The sequence below is a fragment of the Erithacus rubecula genome (assembly GCF_903797595.1).
Source record: "Erithacus rubecula genome assembly, chromosome: 23".
Lineage (NCBI taxonomy): Eukaryota > Metazoa > Chordata > Aves > Passeriformes > Muscicapidae > Erithacus > Erithacus rubecula.
The window spans coordinates 6607710-6633875 of NC_136675.1; the positions used below are offsets into that span (position 1 = coordinate 6607710).

General features: G+C 52.7%; 1 protein-coding gene across 1 annotated transcript in view; it reads right to left on the bottom strand.

The window, feature by feature from the left end:
• Positions 1 to 25624, bottom strand: part of RUNX3 (RUNX family transcription factor 3) — a 37306-nt gene extending 11682 nt beyond the window's left edge. Inside the window, exons 1-4 of the mRNA XM_079325523.1 lie at positions 25260 to 25624; positions 24242 to 24398; positions 19465 to 19569; positions 2487 to 2651 (exon numbers count right to left, since the gene is read on the bottom strand). Coding sequence (XP_079181649.1) covers positions 2487 to 2651; positions 19465 to 19569; positions 24242 to 24398; positions 25260 to 25520 — 688 coding nt within the window. The 5' untranslated portion in view covers positions 25521 to 25624. The remainder of the gene's footprint in view (positions 1 to 2486; positions 2652 to 19464; positions 19570 to 24241; positions 24399 to 25259) is intronic.
• Positions 25625 to 26166: the final 542 nt, after the last annotated feature.

Sequence of the window (26166 nt, forward strand, 5' to 3'; positions counted from 1 at the left end):
GGCTGCCTGTGTCCATCCCATCTGGGGACAGGCATGGGCAGGGATCAAATCTCTGCCCCCATCTGAGTGGGGCAGGCAAGGCCAGAGCCACTGAAATACCCTGAGTTAGAGAAAGCAGGATCTGCTCCCTCCTCTCGTGTTTCCTGGCTTGCCCTTCAGAAACCATCACCTTTCTCTTACCAGGAGGTTTTTGGTTTGAGCCCATTTAACCTCAGGATGATCATTTTACATGGGGGCTATTTATAACCTCCAGGGGTGCTTTACTGAAAGCCTCTGCGAGTGGCTGAGGGCCAGACCCTTCTCCCACTCCCAGCACTGTCCTTGCTGTGATCTCCACCTCAGGAGGAGAAATTGGACTGGGCCAGAGAAAACACCTCACCCAAGAACCCCAATTCTCCCAAACCCTGTCTCCTGATTGCCTAAAAACCCAAACTCCACGTGCTGTGTTCAGGGATTTGAGGTTCTGCAGTGGCTGAGGCTGTTCCTGAGCATCCCAGCTCCCAGCCTGCTTTTGCCAGGAGCAGATTAGGAAGTTTGTGCTTTGTCAGCAGAACAGGGAGGCCAAGCACCCCCAGCACATGAGAGGGAGCTGGGCACTGGTGGAGGGAAAAAACCTCCCTGTCCCCCTCTTAAATCCCTGCACTGGGATGCTAAAAACATTAACCTGGGGAGCACCCATGAAAGATAACGGGGCTGGATGAACCCTGGGCTGCCCCATCACCCCTCCCTGCTGGTATCTCGTTCTGCTTCCCACTAATCTGCCTCTCCTGCTACCCAAGAACGTGCCAAGTTGTGAGAATTACAGGCCTGTTAACTCCTGTGTTGTTCTTGGCACGGGCCAGGCTCCACTTGCTCGGGTAAAAATTATGATCTTTGTGAATAAGCCGTGTGTGTGAGAGAAAGAGGGGTTTTTAAAATGATGATTGTGATTGGTCATAGCCAGAGCTGTGTCAAAAGGACAGGGCTGAGATGAAAATTACGGAGCTGGTCCTGCTCTGAGTTCCTCTGGTAGGAACCCACAGGGATTTCAAGACGGTTCCTCCGACTTGGGAACGAGGGAGCCAAGAGCAGAGCGTGCACAAACCGCCTTTTGCAGCATTCCTGGGACTTCAGATTCACCCCACAGGAATGATTTCAGAGGCTAATTTTGTGTGTCTCCACTCCTGCTGTCACTTGACATTTGGGAATTTGGCAGGGGCGGTAGCTTGTGGCCAGCTCCATTTTTTTTGCTGGTTGAATTTGTGTCATCACCTGATTCTCTGCTCCAAACGACGCTCTTTGGGTTTCTGGCACTGCAGGGGGCTGTGCTAATTTAAAATACTAATCTTTTTTTCTTCCCCCCAAGAATCTCTTTCTTTATGATGCAGCCAATGGGACAAGCCTAAAAAACTCTTTCTCTCTCTCTTGCTTTTTTAAAAAAAACCCCAATGATAATCCTACACAAAACGTCCGTGTTCTTCTCATAAGCCCTGCTAATATCAATGAGAATTCCAAGCGTGGAGATTTGCATTTCAATGAGAAATAAATTAAATTTTCTCTGTAATTTTGGGTTGGGAGGAGCAGCACAGCTTTTACAGTTTGGGGAACATTTTCAAACATGTTTTTACACCCAAAACCCCCTGTTTGCCAATGACGCCAAGGCTTTCAAACAACCATCTCCCTTCTGGAAACACAGCACGAGGGTTTTGGGAGCTTTTTCTGTGCAACTTTCCCAGAAGGGCCACTTCCCTACCAAAATCCCAAATACAGACAGCTTAAATGCTATTCTTTGAAGGCCTGTTAGTATCTCTGCTGATTTCTGGAGGAAAAGGACCATGGAAAATCAGCACAGAAAAGGACAGAACGATCTCTTAATTCATCCTGGCAACATCTGCCTGTGCAGAAGGATGGATGCAGCACAGCAGCTGAGATACTTCCATATCTTTTGCTTAGTTTGGGACTGCAATCCTGGAATTAGAAGCCTGATCTCTCTCAGGCATCTCCAGTGGCAATTCCTTTCCCTGTCCTGGCAGCAAGCTGAGGATTCCTGGGGAACGCCCAGGGACTCGGCGCTTTTTGCCGCTGGCAGATGAGGGAAGAGCAAAGCTCTGTGTGTGTGTGTGCCCGTGCAGGTGTGCACAGAGTGGGGAGTTCTGCTGGAGCTGGGTGAGGGATCACCACCCTTGGCAGCCACACAATGCTGAGGAACTGTTGGGATTAGCATGGAAAGCTCAGAACCCTCCTTGGCTGCACAGCCAGAGCGTCCCTGCCTTCAAAGGTGCTGCTCTCACCTCCCTCACACTCCTGCTGCTCAGCTGGCCCTCAAAACCCAGACCCAAGGTGCAAAAAGTCATTTAACAGTGCAAAAATGATCAATAAATCCACATCAACCTCTCCACAGCTCCATAACCAGCGAAGAGCTGGGCTCCAGCTCTAAAATCCCATCCAGAGAGCTGTTCCCACTCAGCCATGGCACAGGGGTGACACTGGGACAGCCAGGAGGTTACCTTGGATTGGAGTTTGAGCCTGGGAGCCGAAGTGGCTGGGGGTGCTGAGGGCTCCACGGGGGTTGGGCGTGGTGGGGGTGACCCTCATGGACTGGCGCAGCCGCTCCAGCTCTCCGTAGCGGTCGGTGAAGGGCTTGGCTTGGTCTTCCAGCTTTTGTCTGTGCCCTGGAACGGGATAAAAGGGTTTGGTATCTGATCAGCTCCCCTTTGGTTGCACAGGGAGCCAGCACTGCTCTGTCTCTGTGGTTTGCTGTTACAGGAGAAGGGGTGCCAGCCCTGGCAGAGAGCAGATGGACACAGAGTGACCCCCAGGGAGGCTCCGGATCACCCACAAAGTCTCCAGGAGCTGGATCAGGATGGCCCTGCCTGAGTCAACAGCCCCCACCAGCCCTAAATGCTGAGGGGAGACTCTTACAAGGCAGGAGAAACCGTGTCCTGGCAAAGTGGGGACTGGGGAACCAGCAAACATTGAATATTAAGTATTTTCTACAGCTTTTACTCATTGCACAAAGAACAAACTCTCATCTTGCTCAAACCCCCTCCCAGCTGTGCCCACCCAGCTCAGTCAGAGCCCAGTGGGGCTGGAGGAGAAGAGGAGGGATGGGATCAGCCCTTGCTGGTACCACACCTCAGCCACCTCACTTTGCTTCTCTCTGTTCCTCTTTCCTGCCCATAAAACGGGCAGACTAATCACCCACCTCCCCCAGGCAGGGCAGCAGCTAATGAACCTTCATAAAGCACTCCCAGCTCCTTAGGTAGCAGCTGCTGGCACAGGGCAATAACTATTAAATGTATGCTAATTGTCCCGAGGCGAGAGGCTCATGAAATGCACTTGATACATAACTTTCACATTTTACTGTATTAATCATCTCCAAACAGCTTCTCTCTCTCTGGATTCCAGTCTCAGTTACACCCGCACAAAGCTGGAGGGGCTCCAGAGTGTTGAAGTCAGTGAGTTGAGGGTCTCTCTGAATTTCTCAGAGAAAAATCAGAGTGCAAGGATAGGATTAAAGCTTTTGGATGGATTAAAGTATATTAAGCTGCTCGCACATAAAGCAGAAGTGTGAGTTTAAGTTTTAAAATAAGCAAGCGAGTCAGTAAGTAAATTTTAATATGAGCTCTAGTGCTTTTAGTAAGTAAAAGGTTTTAAATGTTAGAGTAGCAGTGTGAATTTTACTGAAAGTTAAAATACATACTAGTGTTTTCAATGGAGACTCCAAAAACATAGTTTTAAACATAATAGAGTTGTAGTAAAAATATTGCTTACATATCTCACATAAAACAAGATAAACCATATGCGTAGTGCTAAGAATTCTAACAGATTGAAGAGCAGTAGTCAGTTTGTGTCTCAGCTTGTTGGGAAGGTTTTATATAAAAACATGCATTGGGGAGAGCTGGTGCTTTTTATATTTATTTTGCCATTATTTTTTGCTATAACCAGCACCCAAGGAGAAGACAGGAGCTGCAGCAGCAGCAGCTTCCCTGGAAGGAGCAGCTGGGACTTTAGACTGAAACTTTAATGTCTGTGGCTGTGCTTTTCGAGACTGATACACCTTCCCATAAACAGCTCGATAGCAACTATCAGCTGCTTCGCACGTTTAGGATGAAAATTTAGGAGTTGGGCGCCTGGGAGCCCCGGAGGTTTTCCAGGCGTGCAGGGCTCCCACCTTCCCTTCCCGCTGCCTGCGCCTGCCGCGGCGGGACCGTGCCCGGCCCGGGGAGCTCGGCTCTTGGCGGCTTTTACAGAAAAAAAGGAAAGAAGTTTGAAAGGAGATAAACTCCGACACTCTCGGCAGCGCTGCCCCTGCCCTCCCCCTCACATCTGCGGAGCTCAGTTTAGAGCAGAGTCACAGAATGTCCCCGCACTTCCCCCTGTTTTAATCCGACCTCTGCTGCCTCCTGGTCTCCCCCTTGCTCGGCTGGGAAGATGCTGCATGGCTGGGACGGGAGGGGAGCACATGGGGAACTCACACTCCCAGCTGAGCTCCAGGGGTGTCCCACCAGCAAACCCCTCCCAGCCACAGGTTCTGAGGGGCTTTGATCCCTCTCTGCTCTCTCCACATCCCCTCCAAGCTCTGTAATCCTCAAACTTCCAGGGATGTGAGAGTCCAAAGCGAGGGAAAATGTGCTGGCACCAGAGAGGAAAACTTGGGGAGGATGAACTCAGCAGAAAGCAAAAACCCGGCAGTATTTTGAAAATGTATTTTCCCTGCTGTGTGAAGCAAACCAAGGAAACCTCAAAGCAAGACTGTAAAGGATCTCTTCTCATCTCTGTGTGTCCCCAGACCTCAGGCACCTCTGCAGTACCCAGGCCCTTGGAGCTGTGAGCAGCATCTGTCACACGGTGCTTTCTCCAGGGGAAAAGTGTGTGTGCACTGAGGTGCCTTGCTTTAGCCCACATTTTATTACTTCACTCTACATTTAAGTCCAGAAGAAGAAAAACAGGGTTATATTTCATCTTTACCCAGTTTTTTTGGGCAGAACTTCTCAAGAAAGCCAAAAGGACTTCAAAGACCAAACTCCCCAGAAATCTAATCAAAATTAAATTCCCTTCCTCTATCTCAGCACAAACCCTATCCTGTGGTATTATCTGGCATGTGACGGGGAAAATCCTGCAAAAATATATCAAGTGATCTCTATGCTGATAATGTTTTTAAAGATTATTCAGCCGTGCAGCCTCACCAAGGGCTTCATGTGGCCGTGTCATGCTGCACTGTGGTTGCTCCGGTGCCAGCGCTGTCTGAACGTGGGCACAGCCCTTGGGCTTTGCCAACCTGGAGCAAACACCCTCCTGAAGGGCCTGGTTTGTGGGAAAACCCAACAATTCCCAGCAAAATCCCCTTCAAACCCCTGAAAAGAAAGTAGAAAGCTTGATGCAAATATAAGTCAAGGCAAACACGGGGTGGAGGGGTCAGGGATCTTCCCAGCTCTCCCAGACCCTCTCCAGTCTGAGTCCAACCCTGACCTGGCAGCCCCAAACCCTGTGAGACAAGGCAGAGAATGAGTTAAAAACCACCAGCTTGGCCTGGCAGCCCTCTTTAGCTCAGGCTGTCTCCCCAGGACTTCCTGCCACTTGTCACTTAGGGCTGGGGACGTCAGACTCTGTCACGCAAGAGAGAATCGCTGTTAATGGGTTTCTTTCATCAGAACAACCTGAGCTTTTTAATTTCTGCAGCGGTTGGCTTCATTAAAAGCCCTTCCCCATCTGCCCACAGCTGTCACGGAGAGGAAACCAGTGAACAATAGCTCATACCTTAGAGAACAGGAAGGTGGTTTCTACCTTCACCCAAGCCCTGACTCAAAGCCTCCCCAAGCCAGTGGGCGGAATTTTCACTCAACTTCAAACAGCCCCAGCCCTCATCCCAAGAAATCTGTCTGAGAAGCCTTAATCACCCCAACCTGTGGATTTTGGGGCACAAAAGGCCCTGTTGGGGTTGGGGATTCCGCACTGCAGGTCAATATTTATGGAAAGAGCAGAGCCCAGTACGATCAAATGGTGGCAGCTCCTGACCTTGGGCACTCCTTGCTGGGGTTTTAATGCTGGGTCAGGTTTCAGAATGGGGTAACTCCAGTATTGAACATGACATGATGTAAACATTGACAGATCACCTACAATCCTGATGTAATAACAAGATCTGTATCAGCATATCAAACAAACGATCCCATTGAACACTTCCCAGCTGGAAGAGCTGATGTGAATTTGACACTTTAGGCCAGTAATAAGAAGCATACTGGAAGTTTTGGGTGTTTCCTTGGAATGCAGACAGCAAAACAGTGTGTGTGCCACACGAGCTCAGGCCCTCAGAGCTATGATTTAAAGACATGCTTTCTGCATTAAAATATTTCAAAGACCAAACAGAGCTCTGCTCTTCCTTCTAGGAGTGTGCAACCTGATGTGGCTTCCCAGGCTGGGACCAGGATGGAGCTTCCAGGCTGTGGAGGGGGAGTTCCAAAATGCAGCTGGTTTCCTCAGATTACTGAGATGCAGAATACAAAGTCAATCAAAGGCAGAAAGGGGCTGCAGGAGCCTCATGGCTGAAGTGACACCAAAATCTCAGAGCAGTGCTCTCAGGGGCGAGTGGGAGCCCCAGCTCCCTGATTTCTCTGCAGATGGAGTCAGATGAGAGCTGAGGAGCTGCCCAGCCTCCCCCCAGCCCTGCTGGGCTCAGAGCTGGTGTCAGCTCAGCCCCAGCCCCCGGCTCAGCCCCGTGCAGATGTTGGGAAGTGGCTGGGCCCTCCCTGGGAGCCTGGCTGCGGAATGCTGGCTCGAGCTGGAGCGGAGGAAACGCCGAGGGACGATCATGAGCACACACACACACACTGCAGATCAGTGCCTCGGCTCCAGACAGCAGGGGGTGAGAGCCAGGAGAGGGTGGCACGGGCTGGCACGGCCCCCTGGCATCCCACCATCCTCCCAAATATTCCCAGCCTCACTCCAGGGCTGAGCCAAGCTCACCAGGAGCAGTCTCTGCACACAAAGCCATGGCTCAGTCTCTACACGTCAGGGAGAAGGGACCACAAGAAAGGAATCAGCAGTGGAGAAAACTCAATGTGCAAAACACCTTTCAAATCCCTCGAAATAGGTACTTCAGAGAGACACGCCAGTCCTCTGCAGAGGCTGCAGGTTTTTTTCCCAGTCTGAGTCTGGGCTAGACTATCAAGTCCCAGCATGTGCTCCAGAAAGAAGCCACATGTGAAACTCCTGTGTTATGGGAACAGCAGGGCTGTCCCTCGCAGCAGATGCTGGGCTGGTTTCATCTTTGCACACCTCTAACACAAGGCAGCAACATCACTCAGAGCATTCCCTGGATGTTCACCTCCAGCTCAGAGCCACCATGGGAAATGCCCAGCCAAGAATTCCTGGGGAAGGAGGGAGTGCAGAGCTGGAAGGGACTCAAAGGTGACGCAGGATGACGGAGGTGCCCCAACCCCACCACTCAAATCAGAGCCCAGGAGTTCACAGGAGGGAGCAGGAGAGAAATGCAGCTCCTGAACAAAGTCAGGCACAGATAACTCATTATTCACATGTTTGAAGTTGGCCCTGCTTACGCCATTTGGAAGGAGAATCAGTCACGGCCGGGCTTTGCTTTGGTTTCCTCTGGCTTTGGTGAGACACTGCTGCTACTGTCTTTCTGCAGCTCGGGGAGAAAGGGGAGTGTGGCGCAATGCTCGCATGTCCTGGCACAGCCTGCACACCAACAACCAAAGGAAAATAATATTTAAAGGGGTGGGGGAGAGAATTAGGAAGGAGAAAGAAAAAAAAAAAAAAAAAAAAAAGAAGAAGAAAAAAGCTGCTAATTTATAAAGCTTTTTTAGCTGGTGGTGGTCTGAGATGAATTGGCTGCCTCTAAAAGGATGAAAATAAATATCCCTCTTTTTGAAGGAAATAGGCTGGCTCTGGGCCAGCTGGCAGGAAGCACAGAGATATGTTGCATTTACAGTAGGGTTTTTAGTGTCTGAAGCTCCAGCAGCAGCAGAGATGTTCGTTCTAGGCAGGCTGGGATTGATTAGGAGGCTTTGGGAGCCCCTGATCTCCTCTCACTGCTGGGTTAGTGCTGAGACCTCGCCCCTCTCCCTGCCCACCCTGTGCCCACCCACCCTGGCAAGGCTCTGATAAACCTTTGATTGTGTTGGGAGAGCCCAAAATTGAGTCCCCTGGAAGGAAAACAAAGCATTAATTTGAACAGAAATCCAGAGCAGAGCTTCCAAAATCTTCAGGGATTCAGGAGCTGTGGCCCATTCCCAAATCAAAGGGAACATCACGCCCGAATTTCCATGCAACTGTGGCTCAGATGCCTGAAGGACACAAAATCCCTATTCCCAGGGTTTCAAGAGTCTTTCTGGATTTGCAAAAATATTTGAAGCCCTTCAGATCACAGGGAAAGCTGAGGGTATTCTCAGCATTGATAAAACTCATCAGGTTTAAGCATTCAGCCTGCTCGTGCCTTGCTGAAAATCCCCACCAGTGCTTCCCTGCCTTTTTTCCATCCTTAAGAACTCTGAAAATCTGCCCCTGAGACTCAGGGCGAGCAGGGTGGGGGTTAAAAGTTGTGATTTACAGATTTTACAGATGTGCAAGCTGCAGACCGGGTGTCACAGCACAGCAGGTGGGGGCACATCTGCGGGAAATCAGGCAGCTTTCAGAACAGGCTGTGAAACCACCAGCCCCAGTGGCCTCTCTGCAGCCATCCCCCGCTCCAGGAAGGCAAAATTCACCTGTGGGCTGTGATCTGGTTCCCATGGAATCAGGCAAACTCGCTGATTCCAAGATTTCTGGGCTGGGTGCTGGGAGGAAGCAGACAGATCTCAAGGACACCCGGCTGGTGTTGCCTCAGCCCCGGCTGAGATCAGATTTTCAGATTCCACAGACCCATGGAGAGGTGCCAGCCCCACCGAGCTCCTGCTGCTATCTAACAACCTGCACTGGGACCTACCAGTAGAGCTGGTTCCTCCCAGTTCACAACCTGTTCCATTAGGGCAAGCACATCAAATTCCTTGGGGTGACACTGCTTGAGGACACCGTGCCCGGGCTGGGGAGGATCAGCTGCTGGGAATCCAGTGCTTCAGCTGATGGAGCTGAGATGTCCCTGGTGCTGTGGGGAGGGAGCAGCAATCTGCCAGCCTGGCCCGTGCCCTCAGGAAAAAACCCAAATTTTCACAAGGTTTGAGGGTGCTGAGCCCTGATTTCCTCTTTGGCACAGCTGGGGCCCTGACTCAAATATGTCAATATTTGAATATTGATTCTGTCCATGGCAGGATGGAGCTGCAAACTCCTGGCTGGTGTTTCCTGCTGGATAATCACGAGTTTTGCACTGGAAGGGGGAGCCCCAGAGCGATGGCACCTTCATCCTCATCCCCATCCTCATCCTCATCCTCATCCTCATCCCCCCTGCACCGCTGCTCCCCAAAGCCAAGGGTGCAAAGCTGGCAGGAAAGGAGTTCCCTGTTCCCACATCTGGTTTGGATGGGGAACCCCCCAGCACAGTCAGAGGCTCCCATCCCATCACGGGGGGCTGCCGGGGGCACTCCGTGCTCACTGTGCTGCTCCTCTTCCTCCCCGCCCCGCTCCCGCTGGGGTGAGAATCTGGAATGCTGCGAGCTGTGTCTGAGCCCTTTCCGCTGCGGGAGGTGAGCGATTGATCCTGGCGGCGGCGCAGGTGACTGCGGAACAGGCTCTTAGGAACTGAGTCTCATTTCGCTCTGAGTCAAATCCTCTTCCTCCCTCCGCCACATCATTAAAGTGATTGGTTGCACTGATAAACCCATTCGGGAGGGAGAAACAAGATGTGTCCTGCCTGACGTCTGATGTGATCTTGTGGTTTTGGTTGGTAGTTCTGGTCCTTGAGCTTTGTGCTCCCTGAAATGAAACTTGCCTTTTAGCCCTGGCGATTTTATTTTTTCACCTCTTTGCTTTTCAGTCTGTGACTCTGCTCTCTGTCCTCCCCGGCTCCTGAATCCTGCCCGAGGGAGCCGGGCATTAATGCATTAATGCTGCATTAATTAATGCATTAATAACCCTGCCAATCCTCCCTGGCAGCCTCCTCCACATCCCCAGGAGTTACAGACAGGGAAACTGAGGCACGGGGCAAAATGCTGCTCCTTTGGGAAGGAGTGAAGCTCACACACAGCCTCACAAAAATCCATTTTTGGTGACACCTGCATCCCATCCCCCCCCTCTCCTGCACAGCTCCCTTTGGATCACTCTGCTGCATCCAGCAGGAATTTCCTTTGTTGTGTGTTTGAATTATATTTGAATTTCTTTTACTCCTGACACATCCTGACACACAGCACCACCAACATCCTCCTGGAAAAAAAAAAACCTTCAATGCAACTTAATCCCCCAAACATCCCTAAAGGACCACCAGATGCCCTAGAAAACCCCTGTGATCAGTTTGACCTCTCCCAAATACAGGATCAATGCCCATTTCTCCACTCTGAGGTATTTCCAAAGCCACCCCAGGGCCAGGTTTGCCTCTTCCACCCCAGCAAAAGCTGTGCCCTGGGGTTTTCCCAAAGCTTTCAAAAGCAGGAGGTGTTGCAACCAATCCCAACAAAGATTCCTTTGTAGGAACCAAGCAAAAATAATTTCCCTGTTCTGACTCCCAGTATTGCTGCACTGAGGAAATATTGGCTGTTTGCAAGTGAAATGATTCTGAAATTGTTACACAGCAGGAGATGGGAAAAGAGAGGTGGAATTTACTGCATGTGGCGAAGAAAATGATTAGAGGAGTGCATTTACTGGAGCCCAGATCGTTTCAGCTGAGCCCAGATCACTTCAGCTGCTCTGTTATTCCTCCTGAGGCCGGATTGCAGCCTGGAGCAGAGCACCAGGCTCTGGGATGGAGGGGTGGGAGCAGCTTTGATCCTGCTCTGCTGCCCCAGGGAATGCTCCACACCCGGGGCAAGGCTCCTGCAGGAACTGGGGAGCCCCAAGACTCCCCTAAAGGCTCCTGCAGGAACTGGGGAGCCCCAAGGTTCCCCCAAAGGCTCCTGCAGGAACTGGGGATCCCCAAGGTTCCCCCAAAGGCTCCTGCAGGAACTGGGGAGCCCCAAAATTCCCCTGAAGGCTCTTGCAGGAATTCAGGAGCCCCAAGGTTCCCCTAAAGGCTTCTGTAGGAATTAAGGAGCTCCAAAGCTCCAGCAAAGGCTCCTGCAGGAACTGGGGAGCCCCAAGGCCCCCCCAAAGGCTCCTGCAGGAATTGAGGAGCCCCAAGATTCCCCTAAAGGCTCCTGCAGGAATTGAGGAGCCCCAAGACTCCCCCAAAGGCTCCTGCAGGAATTGAGGAGCCCCAAGATTCCCCTAAAGGCTCCTGCAGGAATTGAGGAGCCCCAAGACTCCCCCAAAGGCTCCTGCAGGAATTGAGGAGCCCCAAGACTCCCCCAAAGGCTCCTGCAGGAATTGAGGAGCCCCAAGGCCCCCCCAAAGGCTCCTGGATGAACCAAAGCCCTCCCACTCCCCAGGCAGGGCTGGATCAGGGCGATGCAGACACCCAGAGCTGCACAGGCTGCACCCCACAGAACCTGAGGCAGGGCTGGATGAACCCCATGTCTCTGGGCAGTGCAGAATATCCAGGGATACCCCAGGATACCCCAGCAGCTCCCTCAGCAGCCAAAGCTCTGGGATGGGCTCCTGGCGTTCCCCCAAACCCTCCTGAGCAGCCTCCAGCTCAGGCAATAGGGAAGCCATAAAGGCCACTCAGGATTTCCTCCTCTTCCTCCCCAGGGGATGGGACAGGGCTCCCAAAGTGGGAAATTTGAGGATTAAATTAGAACAGATTACAGCAGTTTGACATGGACAAATCACAGCCCAGGAAGGGCTGATGTCATTTATTTATTGAAATTATCTTGGATTGATTTTGTTACATTTTTTTTTCTCCTCTTTTTTACTTCTTTTTGCCATTCCTTTTTTTTTTTTTTTTCCTTATTCCCAGACAATCTGGGAACTGTCTGTGTATTTATTTCTAGCTAAGGACAAGCAGGGGAATAAAACAAAAGACCTCAATAATACCCAAAACTATCACCCCACGGGAGCACTTCAGCACCGAGTCTGCTTTTAATTACAGAAAACATCTCCAGCTCGAGTTTTATGCAGCCCCACAAGGGAGCCTTTTGGCCAAGATAAAGATCTGGAATGGGACAATACTGGCACAACCCAGCCCTGTCCTGGGTCTGCACTCGAGCTTCTGAGAAGCACAAGGCTCTCCAATAATTTATTCTCCCAAATCTCTGAGGATAAACGTGCAGAAAGCACAGGATCTCCAGCTCCAAAAATTGCTCTTAGGAATATGGGAACAGGGGAGCATTTTGCCCTTGCTCCTCTTTGGCTCCCATCCCATAACCCCGCTCCATCTTCCTCACCACCCAGTAAATCCCAATTTCCCCTGGATTGGGAGAATTTTCTTTCAGCACCTCCAGATTCCCGGGGTTGCCATCCCACAGAGCATCATCCCAACCTTCCCACAGCATTCCCAAACCCTGCAGGGCTCCCCCAGCTCCTCCCAGAGCTGCCTCAAACCATAACAAAACTCAGGCAAAACCTGGTTTTATCTCATTTTATCTCATTGTGGCCCTTCAGGCCACAAAACATCCCCAAATCCCCCCAGGGCTGGGGAGCAGCTCAGCTGGGGGGTTCCCAGCCCTGCACAGATAATTCACTTTTCTCCAAGGTAACAGCAACGTTTCTGTTTCATATTTTCCTCTTTTCTCCCCCCAGAAAAAAGAGGGAATCCCTGAGAGATGCTCTTTGTTACAAGCAGAGGTCAGAAATCTCACCAGAAAATGCTTTTAAAGAATCCAAACCCCAGCAGGGAAATAACCAACTCTGCAATCTGATAAACAGAGTGCTTTGTACTTCTGGTGGCATTGAAGCCACGAAAGCAGGAAAGCAGAGCCCTGCTACAGGTACAATATTGCACTTTTCCCCTCCCTCACTGAAACAGTTTCAGTTTTGCTATTTCTGAGAAAAAAAAATCTCAGCCACAAGAGATGGGGACGGCAGGGGAGGGCCATTGTTCCAGCATAACCCTGTGTTTCCTTTTTCTATCTAGCTGCTACTAGGGATAAAAAAAAAAAGGAAAAAAGGGGAAAAATCCTTTTTAGTGGAAGGTGTGCACACAGCCAGGCCACGGGCACCCTGCTCCCACAGCCAGGCTGGGCTTGCACACGAGGTTTCCCTTTCCAGTCCAGCTTTCTCGTGTTGTCTTTTTTGGGTTTTTGCCTCATATTCAAGGCAAGAGTTCAATGGGGGGAGGGTGAGCAGCTTTGTGGGGACAGTGATGCCACAAACACTTGCACAGGAGGGACAAGGGGGTGCCACCCCCTGCACACCCCAAACTCCTCATTCCATTTCTGCCAGCCCAAAATCTTCATTTCATTCCTGCCAGCCCAAAATCCTCATTTCATTTCTGCCAGCCTCAAATTTTCATTTCTGCACATCCCAAACTCATTCCTGCACATCCCTGAAATCCTCATTTCTGCACATCCCAAACTCCTCATTTCTGCACATCCCAAACTCATTCCTGCACATCCCTAAAATCCTCATTTCTGCTACCCCAAACTCTTTATTCCTGCACATCACAAACCCCTGATTTCATTTCTGCATATCCCAAACCCCTCACTCCTGCATATCCCAAATTCTTCATTCCTGCACATCCCAAAATCATCATTTCTGCCACCCCAAAATCCTGATTTCACTCCTGCTCATCCCAAATTCATTTCCCTCCTGCACATCCCAGTGCCCTGATTTCACTCCTGCATATCCCAAAATCCTCACTCCTGCACATGCCAGTGCCCTGATTTCCCTCCTGCTCATCCCAAATTCATTTCCCTCCTGCTCATCCCAATGCCCTGATTTCCCTCCTGCTCATCCCAAATCCGTTTCCCTCCTGCCCATCCCAATGCCCTGATTTCCCTCCTGCTCATCCCAAATCCGTTTCCCTCCTGCCCATCCCAGTGCCCTGATTTCCCTCCTGCACATCCCAAATCCGTTTCCCTCCTGCACATCCTAATCCCCCGATTTCACTCCTGCATATCCCAAAATCCTCACTCCTGCACATCCCAGTGCCCTGATTTCACTCCTGCATATCCCAAAATCCTCACTCCTGCACATGCCAGTGCCCTGATTTCCCTCCTGCTCATCCCAAATTCATTTCCCTCCTGCACATCCCAAATCCATTTCCCTCCTTCTCATCCCAAATTCATTTCCCTCCTGCTCATCCCAATGCCCTGATTTCCCTCCTGCTCATCCCAAATCCGTTTCCCTCCTGCCCATCCCAGTGCCCTGATTTCCCTCCTGCTCATCCCAAATTCATTTCCCTCCTGCCCATCCCAATGACCTGATTTCCCTCCTGCTCATCCCAAATCCGTTTCCCTCCTGCCCATCCCAGTGCCCTGATTTCCCTCCTGCTCATCCCAAATTCATTTCCCTCCTGCACATCCCAAATCCGTTTCCCTCCTGCACATCCCAATGCCCTGATTTCCCTCCTGCTCATCCCAAATCCGTTTCCCTCCTGCCCATCCCAATGCCCTGATTTCCCTCCTGCTCATCCCAAATCCGTTTCCCTCCTGCCCATCCCAATGCCCTGATTTCCCTCCTGCTCATCCCAAATCCGTTTCCCTACTGCCCATCCCAATGCCCTGATTTCCCTCCTGCTCATCCCAAATCCTTTTCCCTCCTGCCCATCCCAATGCCCTGATTTCCCTCCTGCTCATCCCAAATCCGTTTCCCTCCTGCTCATCCCAAATCCGTTTCCCTCCTGCCCATCCCAGTGCCCTGATTTCCCTCCTGCTCATCCCAAATCCATTTCCCTCCTGCACATCCCAATGCCCTGATTTCCCTCCTGCTCATCCCAAATTCATTTCCCTCCTGCTCATCCCAAATCCGTTTCCCTCCTGCCCATCCCAAATCCGTTTCCCTCCTGCCCATCCCAGTGCCCTGATTTCCCTCCTGCACATCCCAATGCCCTGATTTCCCTCCTGCTCATCCCAAATCCGTTTCCCTCCTGCCCATCCCAATGCCCTGATTTCCCTCCTGCTCATCCCAAATCCATTTCCCTCCTGCTCATCCCAAATTCATTTCCCTCCTGCTCATCCCAAATCCGTTTCCCTCCTGCCCATCCCAATGCCCTGATTTCCCTCCTGCTCATCCCAAATTCATTTCCCTCCTGCTCATCCCAAATTCATTTCCCTCCTGCACATCCCAATACCCTGATTTCCCTCCTGCACATCCCAAATCCGTTTCCCTCCTGCCCATCCCAGTGCCCCGTTCCCCAGCTCGGAGCCCAGGGTGGGCTCTGAGCCCTGTGGGAGGGATCTCCTCTCTCAGCTGAGGCTCTCACAGGTCTGAAAGCCAAAGAGCAGCGGCGGTTCCTGGAAACGCCTCGGCTCGGGGGAGGTGAGAAACCTTCCCACCCGCTGGCTACGTGACAGGGGACAGCCAGGGGACAGCCACAGCCCCGGGGGGCAAGGAGCCTTTGGGGAGGGAGAAACGAGCGCGGGGCTGTGCAGGAAAAACCGCAGAGACAAGGTGGGAGAGGGGATGTGGGATGCTCTGGCCACAAGCCCCCTCCTCCCGGTCCCAGCCACGCTGGGGACGTGTTTGTGTCACTTGCTGTGGTCACACCAAGCAGGGACACGAGGCAAAGTATTAAATGTGTGATGCACACCCCAAAAATGAACAGGGAAGGTGGTGCCAACAGCCAGCACGTCCAGGGGGGCACAGGGACCCCGTGGGGGACAAATCCTCCTGGTGTCCCTTTCCTCCTCACCAAGGACAGCAGCAGTGGGGTGGCAGTCAGGAAAAAGGGTTAAATCCAAAGGGGATTTAGGATGTGGGGAGGAAGGTTAAGGACTGAATGGCAGCCAAAAAAAAAAAATTAATAAAGTGCAAGAGGGGAGAAAAGGAATTTAAAAGGGGGAAAAAGACTTGGCACAAGAATTCTGGGCAGAAAGGGACTGGAACTGTGAGAGGGAAAAAAGTGAGAGCAGAGAAGGTGAGAGAGGAGAAGGGAGGGGAAGGGAAGGGAAGGGAAGGGAAGGGAAGGGAAGGGAAGGGAAGGGAAGGGAAGGGAAGGGAAGGGAAGGGAAGGGAAGGGAAGGGAAGGGAAGGGAAGGGAAGGGAAGGGAAGGGAAGGGAAGGGAAGGGAAGGGAAGGGAAGGGAAGGGAAGGGAAGGGAAGGGAAGGGAAGGGAAGGGAAGGGAAGGGAAGGGAAGGGAAGGGAAGGGAAGGGAAGGGAAGGGAAGGAAGGGAAGGGAAGGGAAGGGAAGGGAAGGGAAGGGAAGGGAAGGGAAGGGAAGGGAAGGGAAGGGAAGGGAAGGGAAGGGAAGGGAAGGGAAGGGAAGGGAAGGGAAGGGAAGGGAAGGTTTTGTTTTGCAGCAGCCCTGGATGTGAGAGGGCTCTGCAGCAGAGCTCCTGCTGAACACAGGCCTGCAGAAAGGGGGGGAAAAGAAGGAAATTCCACAGGAAGTTCAAATATTTTATTACTTCCTGTTTGTACAAAGTATGTCAACACTTGGCACCCGCTGTGCTATTTGTTTAGAGCTAAGGTGCCAACTTGACAGAAAGTCTTTTTTTTTTTTTTTTTTTTTCCTCCTGATCTAACCCAGAAGGATCTGGAGCATAAGGAAAAAGAGCTCAGAGCCAGAGGCAGGAGATGCCCAAGGAAAAACAACCCTGGTGCTGCTCCAGGCTCCTGGGGACCCCCAAAAATCCCCCCTGGCAGGGCTCTGCCCATCACCCCCTTGCCTGGATTTCCCAGCCGTGGCTCCTCAGAAGTTTGATCTGGGCACAGGCTGAGTTAAAAGCTTTGCTCAAGGGCTGAGATGAAGGGCCAGGGGTGGAAGATGAATGGGATGCTCAGAGGTGGGGCCCAGCCACAGCTCTGCCCCCCAAACCCCACAAGGACGTTGGCTGCAGGGATTCTGAGCTGAGAAGAGGCTGCCCAGGGTTTTCCCAGGGTGCCAAGACAAATGGCCAATTCTTTCCACATTAAGGATGGGTTTTGTCCTCCCCACCAGCCCCACACCAGCCTGCAGCCATGCCCAGTGCTCATCCTCACAACACACACCATGGCTCAGATCTTGAAGCCAAAAAAGTGGGAAAAAATTCCATCTATTTTTATGCCCACACACATTAACATATACACATTTAAAAGTGTATATAATATATATAAACACATAAAAAATTGCAATTCCTGCTGGCAGCTCTTCCTCCCCAAACAAGCCAAACCAGGCAGAGCAGCCCCAGGTGGGGATCCCAGGGCTGTGCCAGCCCCAGGTGCCAGCCCAGGTGCCAGGGCTGGCACTGCCAGGGTGCTGTGCCCGGGAGCCACCCAGTGGCAAGTGCACCAGGAAAAGCACCTTGGCTTTCCAGGATCATTTTACAGCTGTTTCCACACCCAGAGGAAGGGCACAGAGGTGTTATCTCATTATTTTTTGGAATTTTTGTCTTCATTTGAAAGTGTGGCAAAAAAGGAGATTTTTTTTAAATGTTTTTTTTTTTTTCCACTGGAAATTCATCAACCATGAGTTCAAACTGGGGGGCAAAACATGACCAACAAATCTATGATTCCCTGAAAAACTATTCCAAAATAGCCACAATTTGGGTCTAGACTTTTTCTATCAGCAATTTATGGGTTGTGGGGTGCAGGGATGGGGCAGAGATCAACCTTTGGGGGCCACACAAGGAGTAAATAAACACCACACAGATCTCCTCAGGGAGATCAACCAACACTCCCAGCACAATTTGAGGACCAGAAATCATAAAATCATCAATTTGAGGCCCCCCAAAAAAGGGAAAACCCCAGAAAAATGCTGTTTTGCACCTGAGCTGTGTCCCAGGGAGGGCACCCCACAGCAGAGCCAGGACAAGCTGCTCCATCCTCGGCTTTGTTCTGATTGCCACGGGTCGGTATCAGAAAATGGAAATGCAGGCTGGGGAGCTCTGGGGTGAAATGCAGAAATTCAGGAGGAACAGGTGTGATTCACCCGGGTTTGGCTCTCAGGGAGGCCAAACCGAGCTCCAAGAGTAGCAACTATCTCAGATTGTATTATTATTTATGTATTCCTCATGATGATGATGATGATGATGATGATTATGATTATTATTATTATTAGAAAGGAGATCTGATGCAGCTGATAAGGGGCTGAGCCAGCAGTCAGCAGGGCTGGTTTCTATTCCTGACACTCCTGGTTGTGAAATTCCCTGCCCAACCCCAGCACCCACCACGACCCACAGGTGCCCCACACCAGGGATCTGCCTGATGTTTTTGGCTTTAAAAAAAAATTAAAAAACCCCAACAGAACAGCAGCGTTGGGTTTCCTGCATTCCAGCTTCTAAATCCATCCTCGACAGGCTCCAAAATAAAATCAAGGAGGAGGGGAAATCCACCAAAGGGCGATGCAAATGAAACCCCCCCGGCCGAGGGAGCAGCCTCCACCTGGCCTGACATCAAGGGGCACCCGTGGCCCAGCGACAGCATCAACAGAAAATGTTTTCTGAGGAGTTTTTGGAAGGATCAAACCGCTTCCCCTGGCTGTGGGCGCTGCAGCCTCACACGCAAAGGGAACAAACTCGGCTTTATAACCCCGGGCTGGTGCTGAGCGTGCAGGAAGGAGCGAGAAGCCGGAGATGGAGCCCGCAGGGACACGATCCCAGCACAGGGGGTCCCTCGGGGTGAAGAATCCCCGCGCAGAGAGGGAATTCCTGCGGGCTGGAGCGGCGGGGGAGCAGCTCCCGGAGCCTCCCCAGGCACCGGGCCGGCCCCGGCACAGCGGCACAGACGCTGCTGCGGTCGCTGAGTGTCTCTGCTCTCCCCAGGCTCAGCCCCCGGGCGCTGCCAGCCCCAGCTCCCACAGCCCGAAAGAGAAACCGCGGCGGGGCCGAGGGAAGGAGCTCCGGGATGGGGCAGACACCGCCTGAGCACCCCGGGAACCTGCACCGGGTCCGGGTTAATCACCGGCAACCAGCCCCCGAGCCGAGCACACAGCTCTGATTTCATCCACAGCTCTGATTTCATCCACAATTCTCATTTCATCCACAATTCTCATTTCATCCACAATTCTCATTTCATAACCCCCCTGTGCAGCGCCAGGTCGGGTCCTTCGCGCTCCTGCTGTCGAAGCCCAAAGTGTTTCCCCAAAATCCCAACCTGGAGCTATGAAATTATCCGTTCAGGATGGGTTAGGGAGCAGAGCAAGGAGTACAGACCATCCCTCCGTGATGGGATACGGAGCAGGGAGCAGGGTAAAGGGGCTACAAACCATCCCGTGATGGGATGTAGAGCAGGACAAGGAGTACAAACCATCCCTCCGTGATGGGATACGGAGCAGGGAGGGAGGGAAAACCCGCCCAGTACACGGTGCCATCCCAACGCCATCTCTCAGCTCCGTGTGCTGGACCCGCATCCTGCGCCCCTGAGCCGTGGGGAGCCTGCACCCCCTGCCCACAATTCTCAAACCCCAAAGCCACCCCTGCACTTACTGCGGGGCTCCCGGGGTCCGTCCACGGTCACTTTGATGGCTCGGTGATAAGTGGCCACTTGGGTGGGGTTGGTGAACACGGTGATGGTCAGGGTGAAGCTTTTCCCTAGGGAGGAGGAAAAAAAAAATTAAACACGACAGAAGTGAGGATCTCACATGGGTTCAGCTGTTCTGGGAAAGACAGAGAGGCTGCAGCCGGAGCGGGCTCGGACACAAATCCCCGCACACATCATTGCGTTCAACCAGCCGAGATTGCCCGGACAATCCAGGGTAGGCACAGCCCTGGAGCCGGGATATCCCCGCATGGAAAATCACCCGTCCCCTTCCCTGCGCTGACCCCCACACCCCGAGCAGCTCCCTGGGCTTCTCCCGAGGAAACGCAGCCCTGGAGCGGCGCTGGGAGGGGGATCCCCTCTGCGGGGTGCGGGATCCCCTGTATGGGAATGCGGGATCTTCTCTATGGGAATGCTGGATCCCCTCTATGGGAATGCTGGATCCTCTCCATGGGAATGCGGGATCCCCTCTGCGGGAATGCTGGATCCCCCCTGCGGGGTGCGGGATCCTCTCTATGGGAATGCGGGATCCTCTCTGCAGGGTGCGGGATCCTCTCCATGGGAATGCGGGATCCCCCCTGCGGGAATTCGGGATCCCCTCTATGGGAATGCGGGATCCCCTCTGCGGGGTGCGAGATCCTCTCTATGGGAATGAGGGATCCCCTCTATGGGAATGCGGGATCTTCTCTATGGGAATGCGGGATCCCCTCTATGGGAATGCGGGATCCCCCCTGCGGGATGCGGGATCCCCTCTGCGGGAATGCTGGATCCCCTCTGCGGGAATGCGGGATCCCCCCTGCGGGAATGCTGGATCCCCTCTATGGGAATGCGGGATCCCCCCTGCGGGAATTCGGGATCCCCTCTGCGGGAATGCGGGATCCCCTCTGCGGGAATGCGGGATCCCCTCTATGGGAATGCGGGATCCCCCCTGCGGGAATTCGGGATCCCCTCTGCGGGAATGCGGGATCCCCCCTGCGGGAATGCTGGATCCCCTCTATGGGAATGCGGGATCCCCCCTGCGGGAATGCGGGATCCCCCCTGCGGGAATGCGGGATTTCCATGGGATGCTCCCTTGGGATCAGCCTGCAGGGGATGCAGGGCCTGGTCCCTGTGAATGCTCGGCCTCGGCCAAAAACTGGGAACTACAAAACGGGAACTGAATCCGGCTCTAGTCACCAGAAGCGGCCGCCAGTCACGGAGCAGGAATCTGCTGCTGGGAAAGGGTTTGGATACCCTCGGGGAGGGTTTCAGAAGCACCGAGCTGTCACCTTTTATGCAAAGAAAAAATTTTAAAAAGCTCTTGGGAGCCAAATTTTGTAAGAAGAGCCCCTCCTTTGCCCCAACAGGACCAGTTTCCATCCATAGCTTGGAAATTCCTTTATCATCACAGACCTGGGCCAACCCTGACCCCAAATCTTTCACCTCCCGCAGCCTGGGCTGGCTGGGGCTCGAAATCCGGCCCAGGGGAGGCTGTGGGGGAACAGAAACCCCCGCAGGAAGGGCCTCAGCTCTCCCGCAGCCTCCCCAAAATCAGGAACCCCTCGGCCAGGGGAAGGAGGCTGCACAAACCGAGCCCCAGAAGCGATCCCTGCGGGATTTCAGGTGCTTCAGAGGTCTGAACCCCAGCAGGATATCAGGCAAAAACCTCTGCGTGGTGGATTTCTGCTCCTCTAGCCTTTATTCCACGAATAAAAGCTGTAGGAAACCACCTCCTTTCCCTTTTCCCCTGAAGCAATCAGGGGTTTTCAGATTCCGGGGTCGGACCTGAGAATATTCATAGCAAAACAAAACAGGGTTTATCCAGCTAGGAGGAAAAAAATGAATAAACCGGGGGGAAAAAAGAGATTATCTCTGCCGGAGAACATCGTGGAATTATCCCAGGTGGGAGAATTCCTGCAGGGAGCAGGGAGAGGAGGGAACGCGGGTTCTAAAGCCGACAGCAAACACCAAACCCGCCCCACCTCGGCTTTCAAACCAGCACCGAGCGACCACAAACCTTCAGCTCATTTTCTGCACAGAGAGAAGCATTTGAGAGGGCAGAAGAAATAGAATTATTTCATTTTTGAATCCCCAAGGATGCAGCCAAGCTGCAGGGACGGGACGAGCCCGCAGAGCACGGGGGATCCCGGCGCCACCAAGGCCACGGGAAAAAAAAAATGAAATAAAAACAGCAAAGAGGATTTGAAGGGAAAACCTTTACAGAGCCAGGGGTGAGGAAGATGATTCCTTATTCCCTAAATTATTTAGGGAATTTTCAGGAGGAAAGAGAAGGGTTCACAGGCAGCAAAACGTAGCTGTGAACAGAACCCCAGAGCTGAGCCCGGCCTGTCCGTGCTTTGCTTTATACTGCATTAATACTGATTTATTAATTATTATTTTAATATTTAATTTTTTTATTCTCCACGTGAAACAACCTCCCTGCCCCGGAGTCCCTCGCTGCAAACACAAACCCAGCCCAGGCCCTTTCTGCCTCTCTCAGGTTCGCTGCCCTGAACCGAAAATGAAGATTCTGCCCCAGCATCATTTTTAGTCATTTCCCGCCTTCTCAGGAAGCCGGGCTGGGTTTTCTCATCCCCGCCGGGGCTGGATCGCGGCTCCCGGGCGGGTTTGGGAGCCCCGCCGGCCCCAGGGATGCTCCGGGGGGATAATTTCAGCTGGGAGAGCAGGCGAGGTGCAGCAGGGATTACTTTCATTTTATACAAATGGAAACCTATACTCAACCTGAGCGGAAAAAAAAAAAAAAAAAATCTGATTTTTTTCCTCTTTGTCTTGCACATGAAGATGCGATTTTTTTTTTTTTTTTTTTTTTTTTTTTTTTTTTTTTTTGTGGGGGGAGTTAGGAGCAGCTCTTCCCAGCTCATATCGGCTGGGGAATAATCCCTGATTACTAATATTTTATTGCTAAAAAACCCCAAATCTGGCCCATTTCAAGCCGTGTTTTCCCAAGGAGAGCCCGGCTCCGGGGTTTTCCAGGCTCCTGCAGCTCGGCGGGGCTGGAGCAGGATCCATGTTTACGGATCCACACGTCCTCACTTCGGATTTACACAAACATTTGTACACACGCAGGGAAATATTCCACAGCGGCTCCAAATTTCTGCCAGAATAAATGAAAGCAGCACCGGGCTGTCAAGGGATGGAGCCAAACGAGGCAGAGCGAGTGCGACACCCGGAATAAAAATTCAATAGGAGCGATTTTTCACAGCAAATTGCTCTGAAAGTGCCGGGAAAGCAGCGCCAGACACGGTGGGGTTGTTCCTCTCTGAATATGACAAAGCCTCGCCCCACACGAATGTGCATTTAAAAAAAGAAATTAAAATAATTAGCGCCCGAGTCCCGCCCGTTAGAGGCAGCGGAGGACGGTAATGAGGGAGGACTCTGCCCGAGGAAGGAGTTTATTCACCAAGAGCTTTACGAGACCAAACTCCCGCTCATTCCGAGCTTGAGAGTGCAGAGGAAGCGAGTTAATAATGAATTCAAGAGTCACGCTGAGACTGGGTTGCGCTCAGTTCGGAAATTTGTACGAGGATGAAAAAAAAAAAAGAAAAAAAAAAAAAAAAGTCCAACCAGAAAGAAAAGAGCCTAAGAGAATAATTGATTACAGAAATGAAAGCTTAATTCATAAAAGAAAAACATTTTCCATCCATCAACCTGCAACCAGTTAAGTGGAGAGTTTTAAAGAAACTGCAACATGGAGAAGGAGCCAACAGGAAAAAGGAAATGTATGAAAGAATGTAAACTATTCAAGTTTCATAAAGAGGAACAAGTAAACAGTTATTACATGCAAATAATTCCTAACATCACTGCTTTTAATTAATGCGGAGAAGTCAAAATATATCTGACACTGCGTGTATACACATAAAGCCTTTGAGAAAATGCTGCCATATGGCCATTAAAATATCGAGTTCTTATTTGGGCTCCAATGCAGAATTTAGTGCTTCGATCTGCAGCGTTCACTGGTGATGAAATGCTGAAATTCTATTTATACCCTCTGAAACTCAGGTACAGGGAGGGCAGGCAGGGCTCCGTGTTTAACATTTCCAGGGGATTTATTTCCCCCTGCTAGGACGGGAAGCCAAATCGCCGTCCTGCTTTTCCCTGCCACCAGTGTGGGGAAAATGAGCAAAAAATCCCCCCCGAGCAGAGCCCGCAGCTCCCCGCCCGTGGCAGCCCTGCAGGCCGAGCTCTGCTTTATCATTATTTCAATTTAAACTCTTGATTTTCGCTGTTTAAAGTCGAGCTGCCAGGTGGGATTTGCTCAGCGAGCCACCGCCGCCTCCTGCGTGATGGGAGAAATTGGGGAAGATTCGGGCTGGGGCCGCTTTATTTGTATTTAGATAGATTTATAGATATTTAGATATATTTGAGTTTGTGTTTTTATGGGTTTTTTTTTATCTGACACCTGGGCAGAGACAAGCCCTGGGAGAAGCTGCTCCCGCATCCTTCCCGCATCCCTCTCATCCCTCGGGAACCGCGCTGGGGCTGCGGGGCTTCTCCCGGCAATGAAACCACAGATGAAATAAAATACAGCACAGACTAAAATAAAAATAATAATTCTTAAAAACCCAGCAAAATAAAATTTCAAATAAAAGTTATAAAATAAAATAATAAAATAACCAAAAAAAGAGAGAAACACTTTCTTTCCTATTTGGTTTTGGGTTTGGTTTTTTTTTAAACCTCTCTAAAAAACAAAATAAAAAGAACAACCATTTCCTGGCTGGTACCTACCCCTGCCGCTTCTCCCAACAAATCTGAGGTCGTTAAATCTCGCTACTTGGTTTTTCATCACGGCAGAGGCGTTGCGCAGCTCCGCCGAGTAATTCTCGTCGTTCCCCGCCATCACCGTGACCACGGTCCCATCGGGGACATCTCCGAGCGCCACGACCTAGGGCAGGGCCAGAGCATTTCAGGCTAAAATTCACCTTCACCCAAACCAACCTGAGCTACGGTTTCCCCCTAAACCCGCAAAAAAAAAAAAAAAACCCAAAGCAAAACCAAAAGCAACCCCGAGCAAGGCTGAGAATATCGGAGAGGGAAGGGGAAAACGAGCTCCAAAAGGGTTAAAAGCAGCCAGGGGTCCGCGGGGAGGGGGCGAAAGGGGGTCAGGCCACCCTCGGCCCCGTCGGACGAGTCCGTGCGTTTATTTTGTTGGATTGGGGATGGAAGGAAAGCGCTGCCGAGCGCGAGGCCCCGGAGCTCTGGGGAAGCGCCGGGAGCGGGGGAGAACCCCCAGAACTACCGGGGAGCAGCACCCGCAGCCGGGGAAACTCGGTTTAGAGCCCCCCTCACCCCTCCGGGCTGCCGGGACTCCTGCCCGGCTCTCCCCGGTTCTCCCCGGTTCTCCCCGGTTCTCCCCGGCTCTCCCCGGTTCTCCCCGGCCGGACCCGTTCCCGCCGGGTACCGGGGATGCCCGGCCCGGGGGCAGCTCAGCCCGGCACCGCGGCTTCAGCTCCTCGCTGGATTTTTGGCAGATTAAATCTCCCTTCCCTGCCTCGCTCTCCCTCTCCCAGGAAGGTAATTAACCTCCATCTCATTAAACTTCAAAGTTGCCTGAGAGCTCCTAACTGTACGGAATATCTAAGATGCCGTGACCGCGGGGCAATGCGGAGACTTGATTAAAAATAATAAACTGGGCTATTTGATTAAAAAATAATAACGCGGTGATGTCAGGAGCGATTTAAAGCGAAACGGGGCGGAGGGGAAAGGGCGAGCGGCTCAAGGTCCGTCGCGGGGACGCGGGGCTTACCTTGAAGGCGACGGGCAGCGTCTTGTTGCACCTCCAGTGCGACGGCAGCACGGAGCACAAGAAGTTGGGGCTGTCGGTGCGCACCAGCTCGCCGGCGTGGTCTGCCAGCACATCCACCACCGAGCGCACCTCGGGCCGAGCGCGGGCGCCCGGCGCGGGGGCCCCCAGCGCCCCGCTGTTCTCGCCCATCTTACCGCAGGGGAAAGCCGTGGACGGGGGAGTGAAGCGCCTGCTGGTGCTCGGGTCTACGGGAATACGCATCACAACGGCGGGCGAAGGGGAGCCGGGCGGGACGGGCGGGCACCCGGCGGGGCTGGGCGGGCGGCGGGGGCGGCGGGAGCGGCCGAGCCCCGCGCTGGCCTCGCTCCGTGCCGGCGGAGCGCCCCGGGGGGATCGGCGGAGCGGGGGATGAGAACCCGCGGGGCTGCGGGGCTCGGTGCCGGTGGGTGCGCTGAGCTCGGTGTCGCTCCCGGTGCCGCTCCCGGTGCCGCTCCCGGTGTCGCTCCCGGTGCCCTGTGCCGGCTCCCCGTGCCGAGCCCGAGCCCCGCTGCCGGCCCCGTCGCGCCGCCCGGTACCGTATTTACAGCCGGCCCCGGGTGGACGGGGCGGCCGTGACGGACGGGCCGCTCCGCCAATGGGAGCCCGGCACGGGGAGGCTGGCCCCGCCTAGCAGCGCGGGGGGGCGTGGTTATGTGGAAAAATGATTAATAATTAGTGAGTAGGCGTGGTTTCCGTAGAAGAGGCGTGGTCTGTTATGGGCACGCCCTCCGCCGGCTTACGTCAGGGCTCCGGTGGTTTTTGGCCGCCGCCGCCGGGGAGGTTTTGGGGTGCGGTGCGGCCGGTTTGGGGCCGCAGCCGCCGCCGTCCGGAGCTGAGCATCCAGCCCGGTGCTCCCGCAGCCGCCGCT